The sequence below is a fragment of the Paroedura picta genome, chromosome 9, assembly GCF_049243985.1.
Source record: "Paroedura picta isolate Pp20150507F chromosome 9, Ppicta_v3.0, whole genome shotgun sequence".
NCBI lineage: Eukaryota > Metazoa > Chordata > Lepidosauria > Squamata > Gekkonidae > Paroedura > Paroedura picta.
Window position 1 is genome coordinate 5,715,784 of NC_135377.1, and position 19,720 is coordinate 5,735,503.

General features: G+C 47.0%; 1 protein-coding gene and 1 long non-coding RNA gene across 2 annotated transcripts in view; both read left to right on the forward strand.

Annotated features, from left to right (window-relative positions):
- COL22A1 (collagen type XXII alpha 1 chain) overlaps positions 1–19,720 on the forward strand; it is a 142,652-nt gene that overhangs the window by 32,167 nt on the left and 90,765 nt on the right. The window contains exon 4 of the mRNA XM_077351434.1: positions 12,408–12,476. Within this exon, the coding sequence (XP_077207549.1) occupies positions 12,408–12,476 (69 nt within the window). The remainder of the gene's footprint in view (positions 1–12,407; positions 12,477–19,720) is intronic.
- Positions 12,931–14,811, forward strand: LOC143844393 (uncharacterized). The gene is made up of 2 exons (XR_013233962.1): positions 12,931–13,158; positions 14,655–14,811. It is a non-coding gene; the product is annotated as an uncharacterized LOC143844393 (long non-coding RNA).

Here is a 19,720-nt window from a genome sequence, read left to right on the forward strand (position 1 = left end):
CAGATCAAAATCTTTGGCATACCAGTTTACATGGCAGGCCTGTGCGTTTCTAGTCAAGAGCCAGAGTGGCTCTGATCTGGAGAGCTGGGTTTGATTCCCTGCTCCTCTACATGCAGCCAGCTGACACAGTTCTCTCAGAGCTCTTCTCACAGAACAGTTCACTTAGGGCTCTCTCAGCCTCACAGGATATATGTTGTGGGGAGAGGAAGGGAAAGATGCTTGTTAGCCACCCCTGAGCTCCTTCAGGTAATGAAATAATGGTGATTTTAGCCAATCTTGCCCTGCTTCTTTCAGCTGAGTGATGCTGTGTCCAGTGTCCAGTTTGATCATATTTAACCACCTTGTTCTTTGTCGGCCGGGTTTTCTTTCACACCTGAGCATGCCGGTCCCAAGCCCGGAGAAATTGGGAGGTTAAGAAAAGACCTGGCAACCTATCTTATACAAATGTTGTCAATAAACAGCTCTGAAACAGGTAGTGAAAAGTGGGGTATCAAAACTAGCTCCTCCTCCTTCTCCTCCAAAACTAGCTTCTTCTTCTTCTTCTTCTTCTTCTTCTTCTTCTTCTTCTTCTTCTTCTTCTTCTCCTTCTCCTCCTTCTCCTTCTCCTTCTCCTTCTCCTTCTCCTTCTCCTCCTCCTCCTCCTCCTCCTCCTCCTCCTCCTCCTCCTCCTCCTCCTTCTTCTTCTTCTCCTTCTTCTTCAGTGAGGTATACTCAGGTAGGCATTTGTAGAACTGCAGCCGTAACTGGAGGTCAACAGTTGGAAGCCAATTTATCAGTGTGAGATGGGGGCTGACCCAAATACACTAAGTAAGCTTCTTTGAAAGGTTGGGATTTGAACCCAAGACTCCTGTTGGGTGTCCTGGGCTGGACGGGAAAGGATGATAGCTTGGCGGTGCTCAATTTTAGAATCCCTTCCTTGAGTTTGTTGTAGCCCACTCAGACCTCAGAAGATTGGTTGACCATATCCTCTCACAAGACTTTGGGACTTTTTCTCCGCTGTGTATTATATTGCCCTTGGATTCGGCTGTGTTTACGGCTTCTGTCGGTGTTTATAGCCTTTTATTTGATTGCATTGTTATTGTAACTACCTGGAGAGCCTGGAATGGGAGCAATACATTTCCACCCTGCTCTGTTAATAAAGCTCAGCAATGGCCCTTTCCTTCCATCTTGGGCCAGAGAAAAAACTAGCAGCGAAATAACATCCCCCCCACACACACACACACACACCTGTCTGCAGTCAGCAAGCTCGATTGCTATTTCAACCTTTCCAAACTGTGCTAGGGTTGCCAGCCTCCAGGTAAGGCCTGGAAATCTCCCAGAACTACAGCTGATCTTCAGACTGCAGAGATTTGGTTTCTGTAGACCAATTCCCCTGAAGAAAACAACTCCGTTGGAAGGTGGATTTTGTGCCATTCTACCCCACAGAAATCCCTCCCCTCCCCAAACCCTGGCCTTCTCTGGCCTCCTCCTCTCCCCAAGCTTCATCTTCCATAAGCTTCACCCCCAAATATCCAGGCATTTCCCAAGCTGGAGTTCTTAACCTTATATGTGCTGGAGTCTGCAAGATCTATAGTGTGCATGATTCAACAGCATACGGAGAGTATCCTGCAGGGGGCATCAGAGAAGATGTCTATTTTAGCATAGTTCGATTAGGAAGTTCCTGGCATTCTTTTCACTGCCCTAAGGATGTTTCCAAGAGGCTTACAATCCACTTCCCTTCCTCTCCCCCAACAGAAACCGTGTGAGGTAGATATGGCTGAAAGAGCTCTGGCAGAACTGCTTGATGAGAACAGTGATGTCAGGGCTGTGACAAGCCTAAGGTCACCCAGCTGGCTGCATGTGGAGGAGTGGGGAATCAAACCCGGCTCGCCAGATTAGAGGCCGCTGCTTTTGACCCCTATACCATGCTGGTGTAGTGGTTAATCAACTCCTGTCTTCTGATTGGCACCGGTTGGAGACTTCCTGCTCCTTTGAGCACACTTCCTCCCTGACTGCCTCCAGAATGACAGTCAGACTGTTAGGACCCTCTCTCTCCCCCCTCTCGTCTTTACAGAGCTGTTTCCCTTCTCACTAAAACAATTTATTGTTTAAGCAGCTGGTGCTTCGGTACCCCCTTTGCCTCTCTAAACTCTGCCGACAATATGTTGTTTGTATCGCTCTTGACATTGTTTAATTAGTTCCTTCTGATGGCAGTTTGGACCGGGGAGGGGGGGGGGTCAGTTCTGGGGAAAACACATTGTCATGGCACATATTGCTTTCTCCTTAACCAATAGAGGTTGGATGGACCTTTGGTGGCCTCTGAGCAGGATCGGAGGAGCAGAAGAGACAGAAGAGTCTGTTTTGACAGATCTCAGCACCTGGCAAAAGGGACAGAGTTCAGCTTGTTGCTGGCTGTGATTTACAGCCTGCGGCCATCGGCTACCCCCTTGGAAAGGCAAGGCCGTTCGGCTGGGGCCTTGGCATCCTTGTCCTGATAGAGCACAAAGGAAGAAGGGGATATCTTTTATCGGACAGTGGCCCATTCACCCTGCTTGGTTCCCTTTGTCCTCTGGGCTCCGGCAGTGCTTTTGAAGAGCCATGTTTCTAAATGGCTCTTCGCTTTGACAAAGCACCATGACATGTGGCCCGGTCAGACTGCGGTTATTAATGCATCCCAGATTACTTTTTAACGAGGTGTCAGGATGATCAAAGACACTGTGCTCCTCCTGCCCTGCCCAACCGGGTCATTATCCTAGCTGGGTGTCCACAGAGATATAGAACTTCTTTCCCCCCCTTGAGCTTAGCAGTGCAAAGTGGAGGGCCCAGTTATCCTTGGAGAACTTATGCTAAGGGCCCAGTGCTTCCAGGGGCCCTGCGTGGTGCTTTCACCCCCATGGATCAGGGCCATAGCCCCTCTCCTCCTTCCTTTTCCCTCGACCTTTCATGGTGCGGGGTTGTTCAGATGGCAGCATCAAAATGCCAGGGCAGGATGGAAGGTGGCTGCATTGTGCAGGCACAGTCCTGAGAAGGACAAGAGACCATATCCATAAAGTTTTCCGGGAAATTTTGAGGCTGCCTCTCTCCTCCAGACTTCTTTAATTGGACTAATTTCATTTTAATTGTGAGACAAAATGGCGGAATGGAGAGTTAGATGGATGATTTTGCCAGCAAGGTTGGTTGGGACAAAAGGGAGTGGGGGTGGGTGGGTTGCTATTTCCCCTCTAACATTTGAAGGGTTTATGAGCAAGGCCTCTTCTAAATCTGCTGTTCATGGTGTGGTGTTTCCCATCTCGCTTCCAAGGGCCATAAACCTTCCGCCCACACAGAGAACATGAAACCCTCGATCCTGCCAAAGGAACGGATGGCTGCTTGGCAGGGGAAGTGGCCATGCCAGGAAGACCAACCCCACATTCCTAATATATGTTCCTGGAACAGGGTTGCCAAATCCGTGGGAGCTGCCAGTAGGGGATGGGGGGGGAGACATTCTGGGGGGGACTTTCCAGGATCTCTCTCTTCCCCCTCTCTGTCTCATACACCCACGAGAGAGAAAGAGATGGAGAGAAATCAAGTCTCAGACTGGAGTTTTAAACCTTATATGGGTTGACATGTGCAAGAACTGTTATGTGCATGATTCAAAAGCATATGAAGAATATTCTACAGGGGGCGGTAGATGGAGGAAGTGTGCAGTTAGCGCATTTGGATTAGGAGTTTCCTGGCATTTTTCAAATAACCCCCCCCCTCCTGCATCCTGATTGGTTCCTTGGACCATGCTTCCTCCTGGATTACCTGAAGAAGACCAGTCATTTATTATTTATTTATTAAACTTGTATCCCGCTTCTCCCAGCAAGCTGGCTCGTGGCGGTTCACAACAACAGATAAAAACAACACAATCCCAATCATAAAAACCCTGCATGATAAAACTCCAGTATACAATAGACTTATATGGTGATAAAAACCCCTTACCCCATGACTGCTTTGGCTGACAAACATAGTTTAGGTTTATAAAAATGGGGGGGGGGGGAATATGGTGACGGCTCATGAAAAAAAGTGTTGGAGGAAAGGTAGACAGTTAGGACTCTCTCTCTCTCTCCTCTCCTTTACAAAGTTCTGTCTCTGTCTGTCTGTCTGTCTGTCTGTCTGTCTGTCTGTCTATCTATCTATATCTAGCTATTTAATTTGTATATTGAAACTCTGCCAACAAAAGAGACATCAGGGAAATGGCCAGGTCGAGCCCTAAGAGAGATATCCAACTTCTCTCTCTGAACGCAGAGCTTTCTATGAACATTGGTGGGAAGGGTTACATTAACCCCTAAATCTTCCTGAATTAAATTACCTTTAAAACGGCAAGGGGATGTTACTCAGCTAAATGGGGCCTCTCTTGCCGATGGCAGGGATCAAATGACTGGTGGAAGGGCCTCCATCTCAGACGGGCTGTGGAGATGCCCAAGCGCAACACCACGCTGGCTTCAGCATGCACGCTCCTTTCCCCTGTGGCCGAATCATCATCAACGCTGCCTCATGCTGCTTGACCTGTCAGGTTTCTTGCCGGGAGACTGACAGTATTGCATCCAGGCTTGACCCCCCGGGAGTCAAGAGCTGTAGACCAGGGGTAGTCAAACTGCGGCCCTCCAGATGCCCATGGACTACAATTCCCAGAAGCCCCTGCCAGCATTTGCTGGCAGGGGCTTCTGGGAATTGTAGTCCATGGACATCTGGAGGGCCGCAGTTTGACTACCCCTGCTGTAGACGATCTCGTTCTACGATAAGTTTCATTGCCCGGCCAGAAGAGGTCACGCCGAGGGGCTGAGACCTCCTGGAGACTCGAGGCTAAGAACAGCCATGTCGGGATCCATTCTTGGAGGGGAACAGCTGCATGGCACGTTTGTTGCAATAGATTGAACAATGGGGTTTTTGTCTGTGTAACATTCCAGGAGTGGGTTCATGGTTATTGTCTCCCCCCTCAAAAAAAAAGTGTACTTTGTTGTCATTTGCAATCATTTGCTCTTGAGGAATGTAGCTCTCATATGTCTTACCCCATTTAGAGATGAGATTGTGCTCCCCGTGGGGCATACGGCGGATTTTAAACCACAGATTTCGGACTATGGGGTGAAGAAACCATCAGTCTGTAAATCACATGTTGGGTGGAGGTGATTTAAAGCCAGGCTGGGGTGGGGTGGGGTGGGGGTGGGGAAACAGTGGCTCTACTCTGGAGAACTGGGTTAGATGCCCCCGTCCTCCTCCACGGGCAGCCACCTGGGGGGGGGGGCTTGGGCTAATCACAGTCTTGTCAGAGCTGTTCTCACAGAGCATGAATGAGGGGAGAGGTAGGGAAGGCGATTGTAGGCACCTGGGAGACTCCTTTGGGCAGTGAAACCCTGATCTAATCAATAGCTGCAGGAAAATTCTAGTGCTCTCATTTTTCCTTCAAAAAATACCTTCGTAGTCACTAAGCAAAGTAAGCGAGCTGAAGTTAAAAGCAGAAAAAATTCAAAGCAAAACCAAGCGGGGCGAGCTGTATAAAACCACCGGCCCCGGCCTCCAACCAGGCAGCGATTCATCGCTGCTTTGTCTGCTGTAAATTACAGGGAGCAGAGCAACAATTACGGTGACTGAGCGTCCTGCTATAAAATCTCGGCCGCAGACTTTCACGGCCCAGTCACTTGTGCCTGCATGGAGCCGGTGCCAGTCGGCAGCGTAACAATGTGGGCCAGCTGGAGCTCTGCTTTCAAGGGCTATTTCCAGAGGCCAAATTAGAGGCCCGGCAGACGGACAGCTGCTGGTCTCATTTGGCTGCTACCTTCCGCAGAGCCCAAAGCCGGCATTAAGGACAGGGCCTGGGTGTAGCCGGGCTTCGACGGCAGAGCAGATCTGTAGCGTCGCCGGCTGGGGTTTCTTGATGGCCCTGGAAGGGTTTCCCAAGTTGGCGGGAGTTAATTTCTTACATTTTAAAAGAAAATCCTTAAATGTTTATCCAGTGATATGACCGTATATGATCATGATGACCCACCCATTTCTTCCGAAATGGCCAGTGATGGGCCTGGAGGGGGTGGGAAGGGGCTCCAGGTGGGCATTTACACAGCTATGCTTCCCAACCATATTCTGCATGATCACACCACTTCTGGGATTTATTGAGGCCTGAAGAATATTTCAGGGGTTTCTCAACAGTAAGAACAAAATTGAGATAGGTTGGAATAGATTAATGCTGTTTAAAAGAAGAGTTGGATTTATACCCCATTTTTTTACTACCCAAGGAGTTTCAAAGCATCTTACAATCACCTTCCCTTCCTCTCCCCAAAACAGACACCCTGGGTGGTGGGTGGGGCACAGAGAGCTCTGACAGAAGTGCTCTGTGAGAACAGCTCTCAAAGGGCTGTGACTCGCCCCAGGTCACCCAGTAAACAGTAAACAACCACCATCTCGATAAAAGCAAGGAAAACATTAACCCATCTCAGTGCACCAGTTTAATGTCCGGGTGTAGCCTGGCTGCAGCATTGGTGGTGGAGTATTTTCCCAGAAGAGGCCCATATAATGTATTAAAAAACATACATTGTAAAACAAATAAACAATCAAACAATAGAGCCCCTAGCCCTAATTAATCAATAATAAAATTCAAATCAGCATTAAGCCTCATAGCCTGAAATGTCAGGGTTACTCATGGATTAGTCTCCAAAATTAGAGGTTTTTTTTTTTTAAGGGGGTGGGCTAAAAGTCATAGGCAGGCTATGCACATGGGGCAGGTGGGTTGCATCGGGATTGTGGGCTACACATGAGATCCTTGTTCTACGGGAAATGGTGGCAGCTGCGAACACAGACAGCTTCAAGAGAAGACTGGGGAAACATATGAGGCACCCCACTGAAGTCCTTGTCCTCCCCAGGATCCATCTCCAAGTCAATTCAGATTTGACAACCTACCACTCCACCCCCTGCTGGAGGGCAGCAAGGGCCTGGGACCCCTATCTCAGGCAGAAGTCTTTTCACATCATCTTTCAACTGGAGAAGCTGGGGATTGAACCTGGGACCTTCTGCATGCTCAGCAGATACTCCATAGCTCCTCTAGCCCCAACCTGCAGGTTGGCAGCCCTACTTGTTTTGCTCTGATTGGTGCCTGCCCAGTGCATAGAGCTCAAAAAGGAAACTACTATCACCTGAGAGCCATTTTGGTGTAGTGGTTAGGAGTGTGGACTTCAAATCTGGCATGCCGGGTTCGATTCTGCGCTCCCCCACATGCAGCCAGCTGGGTGACCTTGGGCTAGCCACAGCACTGATAAAGCTGTTCTGACTGAGCAGGAATATCAGGGCTCTCTCAGCCTCACCCACCCCACAGGGTGTCTGTTGTGGGGAGAGGAATGGGAAGGCCTGTAAGCCGCTTTGAACCTCCTTCAGGTAGAGAAAAGCAGCATATAAGAACCAACTCTTCTTCTTCTTCAGATGGCTCACACTGGCAGACTGGTTCTCTCTGCCTTTGGTGCCAAGTCTACCTGGCAAACCATTCGTTTATCATGCCCGCTTCCTCCTTCTGAAAGGCCCAGCTAGGAAGAAACTTGGTCAATAAATTGTGAAGAAATGTCAGAGTCTGGATATTTTTTTAAAAATCTGTATTCTGCATTGAAGTGGCATTACACAAGCACCCTATTTACATTTAGCCCACTGGGTGTGTGGACCTTTGGGAGAGGTTGTAGGGAGAGAATGCAAGCTAAGGTTGCCAACCTGCAAGTGGAGATCTCCTGGAATTGCAGCTAATCTTCCAAATACAGACATCAGTTTCCCTGGTGAAAATATAGGGCATTTTCACGCACTTTAAATAATGCACTTTCAATCCACTTCCGGTGCACTTGGCCACTGGATTTTGCTGTGCGAAATGATAATATCCTCATGCAAACAGTCACCAGTGTATTGAAACGGTGTTATTTAGCTTGTGTGAAAGCACCCCGACTTCTTTGGAGGGTGGACTCTATAGCATTATACCGAACTGAGGCCCCTCCCCTCCGCAAACCACGCCTCCCCCAAGCCCCGCCTCCAAATAGCCAGGAATTGTCCAAGCAGTCTCCCAGAAAAGGTAGCTGACAGCTGTAATGTCAGTGAGCTGCAAAGAAGCAATTGGCTAATTATTTCTACCCTTGGTCTACGAGATGCACTAAAAAAACCATGGCAAAACACATTCATCACTATCGATTGTTCGCCCTTAACAACCCAACTGTGTCCCCCGGCTTTGTTTCCCCCACCCTCCAGATAATTAAAGGCCACAGGGCCTTGGACTCAATCTTGCAAGCTTCATTGCCTGCGGCATTAGTTGCCATGGGGACGACCTCACCTCTGCCTTTCTCAATGTTAGGCCTCCATTTTGTTCCTCACCCTTCATTTCCTCAAATCCTTTCTGGAGGAGCCTTCTCCTTCAAGTGCTGATCCAATGGGGGAAAGGACGGGTGTTCCTTAACTCTGCACTTGTTAGGGAGTCCGCTTGTTTCTTTTGGCAACTGAAACCCTACTCCAGGGGTAGTCAAACTGCGGCCCTCCAGATGTCCATGGACTACAATTCCCAGGAGCCCCTGACAGCATTCGCTGGCAGGGGCTTCTGGGAATTGTAGTCCATGGACATCTGGAGGGCCGCAGTTTGACTACCCCTGCCCTACTCAATGGGGGAAATAACTCTGTGACATTGAGCTGGAATTTTTGTGCAGTTAAATTCTTGTCCCAATGTCCTCAGTGCCTCCAGGGTGTGTTTTTTTAGGTGGGACTCTGTACTGGAGTCAGCCGGATTATAGATGGGTACACCCAGGAAAATGTACACCCATTAAAATGTGCTGTGGCTAAGATAATTGGGATGCATTGGGACATCCATGAAATTATGGCCAGCTGGGATAATTTGTATCATGACATAGTCTGTTGGAAGCAGGGCCTCTACTCAGAGGAGGTGTCCCTCAGGGTCTCCAAACAGCAAAGGGAAAGCTGGTGGACAATTCGGATGATGGTTGGGAAATACCTGGAGACTTTAGGGGTTGAGACAGGGGTGGGTGGGATTTGGGGCAGGGAAGGGCCTCAGTGGAGTATAATGCTATGGTGTCCACCTTCCAAAGCAGTCATTTTCTCTAGGAGAATTGATCCCTTGAGATGTGCTATAATTCCAAAAAATGGCATCCCTAATTTTGATAAAGGAGGAAACAGTGAAGTGATAGGCTGGATATTAATGAAATTATTTATTTATCGTATGGCATGTATGGAATGGAGCCAGGAGACCCTAAGAGGTTGCTTTTCATAGCTTTCCCTCGCATCATTTAAATTGGTAGGTAGATAGATAGATAGATAGATAGATGTAATTTGTTAAAACATTTATCAGGTGATATGACCAAATATGGTCATGTGGACCCGCTCCCCTCTTTCCAAATGACCAATGATTGGCCTGGAAGGGCGGGGCCCCAGGTGGGCATGTATACAACTATGCTTCCCAACCATATTCTGTAGGATTCTGTAGGATCACACCACTTCTTGGGTTTCTTAAAGTCTGAAGAACGTTTCAGGGGTTTCTCAAGGGTCAAAAAGTTCAGAGAGGCTACTTTAGGGGAGCACAACCACCATAACTTTTCTGAACAACCTAGGAAAGGAAATTCTTATGCATTGGGAATGATGGAAACAGTGGAAAGGAAAATCAGATTGGATAAGAATGAGATGACTGTTGGATAGGAAAAACAGCCAAGCGAGCTGGAGTTCTCATTGGACATTTTATGATGTTTTCCTGTTGCTTGTGATGGAGTCCATGCCTACGGCCCTGGCTTCTTCTTGTACACTCATCACACAACTATGTGGCCTGCTTGGGTGATAAATCCCTTGCCTCAAAATGTCGATGAAAGAGTTCGTAAATAGCCCCATAACATTAATGGAAACTATGAAGATGAACACATCTAGACCTCCAAAGATCACTTTGTGGGTAAACCAAGAAAAGACCAAGCAGTCTATAGAGATGAAAGATAACTATCCCTTCTTTTAATTTTGTTGCTAGAACATAAGTCTCTGAATTTAGGTGTAACTTGGGTCGCCAACCTACAGGTGAGACTTGAAATTCTCCTGGAATTCAAACTGATCTCCAGATTTATGGTGCTCAAACCTCCTGGAGAAAATACCTGATTCGGATGGCAAACTGCATTTCACTCTAACCTGACACATTTAGTGTCCTTCTTCACTTTGATTGCTACAAATTGCATTGTGGTTTCGGATCTGTCTCGAGATGTCTTTGTGTCTGGGGAATCTGGGACATCTCATTAGATACCCTTAGAAGGCTCTGTGAGTCCTTTTTTGGGCGGAGGGGGCAGGACTATTTAGCTGGTTAGGAATAGTTGGCATTTTTTTTTAATGGGAGGGAGGTGTCCTGAATTTGATGTTTTCTTTTAGGCTGATCCTGCACTGAACAGAGGGTTGGACTAGATGGCCTGTATGGTCCCTTTCAACTCTAGGATTCTATATTCGGGTTTTCACTTGTAATGATGTTTAATTGTCAGTATAAGCTCGGCTGAAGCAAGCAGAAAGGCTGGGTAAGATATTTTAATAAGTTATACTAGAACTTGTGGGTACCCATTTGAAGTAGGCGGGTAGTTAACATACATACAGTGCTGCCAACAGCAAACACTGGTTTAGTTGGTTGCAAAAAGGGAATTATCCTTATGTGAGTCCTTTTTGGTGGTGGAAATGATGTCAAGTTGCAGGGGGCTTATGGTGACCCTGGGGGGTTTTTCAAGGCAAGAGACCAGGGCCTAGTCTGCATACAATAGATAATGCACTTTCAATGTGCTTTCGCGGCTGGATTTTCCTGTGCGGAACAGGAAAATCTACTTCTAAAGTGCATTGAAAGTGCATTATCTCTTGTGTGCAGACTAGGCCCAGGTTGCCATTGCCTGCCTCTTACCTTTTCCACACCAGGAACCCGGCCCAATGCAGCACTCGTCCTGTCGTGGGCTAATTTCTGCTTCCAGATTATGTTGGCACTGGTCCAGTCCGGTCCCAGGCCTGACATGACGTGTTGCATCGTTTGGAAATGGAAATTAGCCCCACGACCGGACATCCAGTGAGATCTGAGTCCAACATCCCCATCATTTAAGAAGGGGTTCCCATACTGGATCAACCACCCATGACAAATAGTTCTGTTCATGATAAATGGTTCTGCTTTTAAAACCCTTTGTTTTATGCCAAAGTGTGCCTTTTGTAACACTTGAGGAACTGTGAGAAGCACATTCTGTTATTTACCCCCAGGCTGTTTTCACCCGCCCACGATTCTCCGGATCACTTGGTGACAGATCCTCAAGATGCTAATGAGATGCCTAAAGCTAATTTAATAATAGAAGTAATAGGATCCTGCATACAATAAGCTATGCACAAGGGTATAGATCACAGTCCCCGTAATGTATTCAGTCAATTTTGTGAGCCATTTTGTACAGTGCTACTGGAACATGTATCAACGTTGTTGAGATCACCCAGACCCTGCATCTCATCAGATGGTTTGTTAAGGTGGCAGAGAAGAATACTTAGTGGGATCTCTGAAATGCAGGTGGAGATTTTTCTTCTTCTCTATTAACTCGCTTCCTCGACTGGTTTTTCACTGTTGTGTAGAAGTGTGAAATTAACTATTGATCTAGAGGAACAACGTAAAAGATATCTTCCTGTAAGTCCAGAACGAAAATGATGGTTTAGAATGATATCTTAGTGGAAGGTCGGGAGATTATACATTTGTTTTGGGTCTCCGTTGGGATAAAATTATTAAGGTGGGTAGAGAATTCCAGACGGAGGGGAGGAAGGAAACAGAAATGCATTTCTTTCCTCTCGTCATGGATTATAGGTGATAAATGAAGGAGGAAAGGGCAAATTCATCCTCCCCCAGTAAAACTCTGAAATCCATTTCCCCTAGGTGGGTAGGGACAATTATGGGGAGGAGAACATGGGAAAAACCCTTGATACATGTGTCCCTGGAATGCTGAATGTTGAGGTCAACCTGTACCATCACTTCCCAAGGGCCATCTTTCTGAGCCCCCTCCTATGGCACCCACCATAATTCCGCCCAACCCGCTGGGCTATTAGTAGGAATTAATTTAATGTTTCCCACATTTTTCTACTGTTCCACGTTGCTTGTTGTTTCACTTCATTCATTATTGTTTATCTAAGTTATCTGTATTGTTTCTGTTCTGTTTTATGAGAACCACCCTGAGCCTTCGGGGAGGGCGGTATATAAATACGATAAATAAATAAAATAAGTAAGTAAAAGTAAGTAAATAAATAAATAAATACAGCCCCTATACTTTTTAATAAAATCAATGTGTTTAACTTTGCATTTACTATGTCCAAAGGCTGTTCTTCAGTGACACAGCAAACTTATCCCCATTTGAGGTTTCAATAGAAAGGTGGCCTTAATATTGGGCTCATAACCGAACATTCTTTTCTCTTTTCAGACGTGCTGTGTCCTAGAGTCCGGGTAGAAGGAGACAGATTCAAAGAGACCAAAGGAGAAAATATTCCAGGTAACAAAATATGATAATTACATATGCAATTTATTGTCTCAGGAAGTGGTGGCAACTACAAGCATAGAGTGCTTCGGGAAGGGACGGGGTGAATGTATGAAGCAGAAGTCCATTAGTGGCTATTAGCCCCAAGTTTTAGATGGAAGACTCTGCTTTTTCTTCTTAGTGCTTGGGGTGCAGTGGCAGGAGGGCTTCTGGATTCTGGCCCCACTTTCACCTGGGTATGGATTAAGGGTGAGCACTTCGGCATGGTTTGGCCACCTCTGTGCTCACTGAAGCCCAAGCCAGTACCGAGGTGAGGGGAGGAGAGGTGGTGCCAGTGGCGGCACATCAGCTGGCACCCGCATGTAGGCACAGCTGTGTGACACAGAGTGATGGACTGGATGGGCCATTGGACTCATCCAATATGGCTTATTTTATGTCCTGGCCCCACTGGTAGACCTCCTGATGGTGCCTGACCCTTGGCCACTGTGTTACACAGGTTGTTCGACTGCATGGGCCATTGGCCTCATCCAACATGGCTTCCATTATGATCTAAGCATGTTGCTGCCATGCTGCAACTCTAAAATCAGTTTTTCTTAGGTGGGATGGGATTAAGTGGAGGAAATGCCCTTTCTTCTTGGTGTACGGCAGGACAACAGCAAGAGGGCTTCTGGATTCTGGCCCTGCTGGTGGCACCTGGGTACGGGCTACTGTGTAACACAGTGTGTTAGACCTCCTGATGGCCCATAACCTTTGGCTACTGTGTGACACAGGTTGTTCAACTGGATGGGCCATTGGCTTCATCCAACATAGCTTCTCTTATGTCCTGGCCCCACTGGTAGACCTCCTGATCTACCCCCTGGGTTTTGATCACACTGTGACACAGGCTGTTGGACTGAATGGGCCATTGGCCACATCCAGCATGGCTTCTCTTATGTTCTGAACATGTTGCTGCCATGCTTTAGATCAAAGCAGGGGTTCTATCCAGATGAAAATTGCTACTGGATTCAGGCAAATACAGCTCAATTTATTGGAAAGGTTGGGGCAGACTGTTTAATTAATTTGTTTGACAAGGAGGAGAGTATGATCAGTTGTCCAAGCAATCTATTCTCTTGCAGTGTCACCTGAGAAATTTAACTGGTTTTAATTAAATTTACTGTATTCTGGCTTTCCTCCTCATGTTGCTGTAGCCTGAATCTGGTTTGGGACCTTTAAAAATGGCTGTTTTCAATAGAAAAATGCAGTGATAATGGATTTTGCCATTTCTCATCTGTTTTGGCATTTAGGAGATGGTCTTCACCCACACCCCTTGAGAACCATTGTGGTGTAATGCTTAAGAGTGGTGGCTTCTAATCTGGAGAACTGGGTTTGAATCCCCACTCCTCTGCATGCAGCCAGCTGGGTGACCTTGGGACAGTTCTCTCAGAACTCTCCCCACCTACCTCACAAGGTCTTTATTGTAGGGAGAGGAAGGGAAAGCGATGGCAAACCACTTTGAGACTCCTTCGGGTCGTGAAAACCGGGGTACAAAAAACCCTAACACTTCAAGAGGTTCCATCAAATCTTCAGACATTCTGTTTTCACCATTGTGTCCACCATATAACGGATACATAGTTTAATAATATTTTTATTTGAGGTAGCTTGATCGTCGCAACGTTTTCGTCACTTCCGGAAGAACACCGAAGTGATGCCGGTTAGCTCAAGGAATCCCCGGAAGTGACATCACACTGGGCAGGATAGCAACACTTGAAATCCATTAGCAACCAGTTAGTAACCATTAGCAACCAGTGTTCTGCCGTCACTCAGAGCGGCTGCAGGCCGAAACGGTAGCCAGCTAGAGACCTTTTACCCCAGCAGGCCTCCTGGCCTGTATTGTTCAACACCCAGCTGGTTCATAACACAGACAAAGATTGCTGTTCTTCTCAAGTGGAAAATTATACCTGGGAAGGGGCAAGGGGGACAGATGTGTTTGTGGAGTACGGTCATGGACCACGATCTGCTTCTCCCCTTGTATTGAGCCGCACCTGAAGAGCAGTACAGCATCTCTTCTCCCGGATGCCGAAAAAAGACGATAAATCATGGCATGCCCATGGCTCCTGTCAAAGTTATTTTCTAATTGGCTGAGAAACTTTCGATTCCGTTCGGATGCTAACTTTTCTTTTACTTGTGCTCATCTCTGTCTTTCGCTCATCCCAGGCAGTTGATCAATATGCAGCGTTCCCACTTAGCGGATGAAGAACGATGCGGCACGTGGTCAGATACATGGCGGAAGGCGGTCATTTAGCGAGGCTCTGTTTGTCTCCTCGGATACTGAGTTTCCCCAGAAAGAATAAATAAAACTATCCGTAGCCGATCGGCGGTTGACAGTTGTGGAAGTTCTTAAACCATAGAATCTAATAGACTTTTACCTTCTGGCTGCCTCATGGAGGGAGGGCTTCTGTTGTTCAGTTCCCAGCTTTTGACCTATGAGTTTGGGCTTTTTAATTTATTTTGGTTTATTTATTATATTTATATACCACCCTCCCCAGTGGTTCAGGGTGGTCTACATAAAACGTATAAGCAATACAAGACACAATCCATAACATAAATAACCATAACATTAATACTACTAACTGATAATTGTTAAAGTGCAAAAAGTGGACAGGTCCAGGAGCAGAACTCTCTGATGGATTTCTGGGAGGGAGGGGGGCAGGGGCCCTGCAGATGTTGTTGGTTGTGCCTGGTCTCAACCAAATGCCTGGCGGAAGAGCTCCTTTTTGCAGGCCCAGCGGAACTGTTTTAGCTCCGTCAGGGCCCTGTTCTCCCCTGTGAGCTCATTCCACCAGGTGGGGGCCAGGATGGAGAAGGCTCTGGCCCTGGTTGAGGCCAGGCAGGCTTCTTTAGGGACAGAGACTATTAACCAGTAGAGCTGGTGAAGCATAGAGCTCTTTGAGGGGCATAGGCAGGAAGGCGGTCCCTCAGGTATATTGTGTCCCTCAGGTACACTGGGCCTTTTGTAAGGAGAGAAAGGGGACACAATTGTAAGCCACTTTTAGATTCTTTCGGGCAGAGAAAAGCAGGGCTATGGGACTCTGGCTCTTATCTATGTCATTATACTCCAGTCTGCCCTCCCCAACCCCACCTTCTTCAGGCTTTCACCCTGATAGAGCTGTTCTCACAGAGCTCTCTCAACCCCACCTACCTCACAGGGTGTCTGTTGTGGGCAGAGAAAGGGAAGGTGACTGTAAGCCATTATGAGACTCCTTCAGGCAGTAAAAATTGAAGTATAAAAACCAACTCTTCTTCTTTATCAATAAGGTAAAGGTAAAAGTATCCCCTGTGCAAGCACCGAGTCATATCTGACCCTTGGGGTGACGCCCTCTAGCGTTTTCATGGCAGACTCAATATGGGGTGGTTTGCCATTCCCTTCCCCAGTCATTACCGTTTACCCCCCAGCAAGCAAGCTGGGTACTCATTTTACCGACCTCGGAAGGATGGAAGGCTGAGTCAAGCTTGAGCTGCCTGCTGGGATCGAACTCCCAACCTCATGGTCAGAACTTCAGACTGCATGTCGGCTGCTTTACCACCCTGCGCCACAAGAGGCTCCTTCTTTATCAATAGCATTGGTTATTTGTCTCCTTCAGACAAGCCAGCATCCTGGGTATGAGAACACTTGAGTTTCATCTCCTCCCTGATTTTCGCTGCACAGTGCTGGTTCTTTTTCATTAAAAAAAAATCAAACAAGGCAGCGTTCAATCATGCTGTTCTCTTGATTGCATCTGATGTGGTCCCCTTTAGAAAGGCTGCGTTGAAGGCTGAGGCGAATGAAGAGACTGACTGCCAAGTTCTCTTGGCCTCTAAGCTGAATCCTAGTTGGTTGTGGGGCATCTGGGACCTTGTGACCCTGTGGCTGTTGGGCCAGTCACTCAAACCTGATAGCCTGCAATTAGAGCCAGAGATGGCCACGCTTGCCTGTCAGCATCTCTCACCACTGTTGGCCCGCGATCAGCAGAGGAGGGTGGCTACTGGATGCCAGTGCCTCCTTCCCTAATTAGAACATTCCCCAGGGGTTATGGGTCTTTCACGCTGGCAGAGAAGCCGCCTGCCCACACATCCTTGAAGGGGAGGTGAATGAAACTGGGAGAGAAATTTCCTTCCATTCCTTCACTTTGGTGAGTCAGGGCAAGTTGTGTTCAATAGAGCGGATATCCACAAGGACAACAGGTTTGTAAGAAGGGCAGCAGACTTTTAGCAGAATAAAGTTTGAGTGGCATGGCGGCGACCCAACCAAGTTGCATTCAAGGTATGAGCTTTTGTGTGTTTCCCCATTAAAACACTGGAGACATTAGAACAGCATTTGGAACAGGCAGATGTGAAACATTTAAGCAATGGAGTCAAGCGTGGAAATATTCATAATGACACAAGCAGGGAGGGAGAAGATAGTGATAGCGAGAGGCAGATGAACCTCCCTCTTGTGCACTCGGGAAATGCAAGGAAAAGGCTGGACTTTTGAGACGTTAAGCTCATTATATCTCCCCTTTGCACATACTCAGCCGCCCCACCCCCAGATGGGAAGGGGTACCCCAATGCCAGCAGGAGCAAAGGGGGAGGGGATCGTGGGAAATCAAGGAGGGGGAACTGTCAACATCACCCAACGTACCGAATGTCATTCCCTGCCCCCCCACCCCACCCGGAACTGATGTCACTGAGTCATCAAGACATATCAAGGATACTCTTGCGTTTGGGCAAAACTCTCTGATTCAGCCATTGGGTTTTGCCATATGTTGGAGCTTCCCCAGTGGTGTTCTGATGTCGCTTCCAGGTGCACAAAGAGTGACAGCGATGTGACACCAGCAACATCGTTACATCACTGGAAAGCACACACACACACACCCCTTGGGGCAAAGTAAGTCTCCTGCCTGTCCCAGGAGGACCTGGCAACCCTTCATTCCTGCACAAGTTATTGAATAACGCACCTTTGGCCCTTGTAATCTATAGGGAGGAATGTATCAAGTGTTGCACAAGGTCTGGAAATAAGTCAGATTCAGGGGGGGAGCCATGTTAGCTGGAAGTCTGAGTCCCATGGCCAGCATAGTGTAGAGCAGGGGTAGTCAAACTACGGCCCTCCAGATGTACATGGACTACAATTCCCATGAGCCCCTGCCAGCATTTGCTGGCAGGGGCTCATGGGAATTGTAGTCCATGGACATCTGGAGGGCCGCAGTTTGACTACCCCTGGTGTAGTGGTTGAGAGCAGCAGCCTGGGAATCCTTGGTCTTTACCATCCTGCATGGATGGCTAGGATGTCTCCCCAAGCAAAATACGGTCTAGTAGACTCTCCAAGCAAAATATGGTCTGGTAGAGTCTCCATGGCCAGGCCCTAATATTCTTTTTTTTCATTTCACACAACAGAGGGCTGTCAAAATAGTTATAAGCAAACAGCAGAGTGCTGAAGGTGCTTCAGAAGAACAGGTGAGATCAGTGGCGATATGTCAAAAAAATCGGCCATTAAAGTCATTCCCGCAGCCTTTCGTTGGGGTGAAGCTGCAGGGCACAGGGCAGTAACAAATGCCTTGTTTGATTGGCTGATTTTAAAAAGAAAAAGAAAAAAAAAGCCGCGTGAATGAGAGGAAATACCTGCAAGGCAGCCACCGCTGCCTGAACTCTGAGTGCAATTAAAGTTTTGGCAAAGCATTCATGCTGTGCCTTCCGGTGGCCATAATTTTATAAATTTAGAACTGCTGGAAGGGGGGAGATTTATATTAGGAGAGGGAGAAAGGAGGATGCTTTGTGTTTATTTGCCTGATATTACAAATGAAATGCAACGTGTTGAGGTTACGGCACTTCAAGTTATGGACAGGAAGATTCCACCTGTATATTAGGAATTTTTAAATAGAATAGTTCAGCAGTGTAATTGGCTCCCTAAGGAAGTAGTGAGTTCCCCTTAAACTGGCAATCTTCCAACCGTAGCTAGACAAACCCTTGGCATGGATGCTTTAGACCGATCCTGCATTGAGCAGGGACTGTATGACCCCTTCCAACTCTATGATTCTATTAAATGTGATCGGATCGTTCCTGGTTTCTTTTGAAAAAAAATCAAGACTTCAGTAACAACTTAAAGTCTAATAAAATCTGTGGCAGAGTGTGAGCTTTCATGAATTTCCAGTTTCATGTATCTGATCTGGTGTGTGTATTCATGGTTGTGTTCGCCATCATGGTGGCTATGGGCATCATAGCAGCTGTCCCTGTATTTATTCCTGCCTACTTCTTTCCCTAAGTAAAGCACCAAACCTGGGCCTATTATGCCCCGGTGTTTTCCTTCATTTTCACCATGCATGCCTGTCTGGTATTCTTTGATGTTCTGCATTGATTTCCCTCCCTTCAGTGCTCATTCCCTTTCTGATGGCTGTTTCCCCAAGTTTTCTGATAGGGCTTTTGTGCCTATTTTCTAGCCAAAGATAATTCACAAGCACACAGGTTCCCGTGGATTCCCCCTGTGCTTTTGCTGTCCCTTGAAGTTCACAACCTCTGCCCACATTTAGGTTGTGCTGCCCAGTCTGCTCCATCGGCCATGCTATTCCCTTCATTGATGAACAATCCCCATTGATTACTTTTCCACTCATTGTTTGTTTTATTGTATTTTTTTACAAGCAGCATGCGTCTAGAGATATGAGACTATCGCTAGTTCCAATCACTGGGGGGAAAAAATGATTTTGGAAAAGTTTAAAGGAATTGTGTGAAGTTTAATTCCCTGCTGGTATTGACTTGAAAAAGGGATTGGTGAGGAGGCAAACAGTAGCATCTCCAATGCAGAAAAGGAGTAATTTCAGTGTTGCATGGGAACAAAATAAAGGGGGTGGGGTCAATCATCACTGTGGAATTAACTTGATATGAGATCTAAAGTGAGAGAAAGAGATACTGGGATGGGAAGCCTAAACCTTTGAAACCATGTTATTGTTTTTGTGAACAATGTTTTGGAGGGAGGAATCATTTTGGCAGCTGACCCACCTGGACCTTCTGTGAACTGCTGGACTTAAGAATTACTTGTAATTGATCCATTTGAAGGAAAAAGTACAATCAACCCAGGAGAGGTTTTTTAAAAACCGCCAAGATCATAACCAATGTGCAGGATCAAATTAGAGGACCACAAAGAGAAAACCACAGAAATATACAAGGATGGGCAGAAAACGAGCATTACTATGCAGCTGTTCCAGGGCACTCTTTCAGGCAGCTGACTCATAGTGGTGTAAAACAGTAAAATGACAACAAAACCACACAGAGAA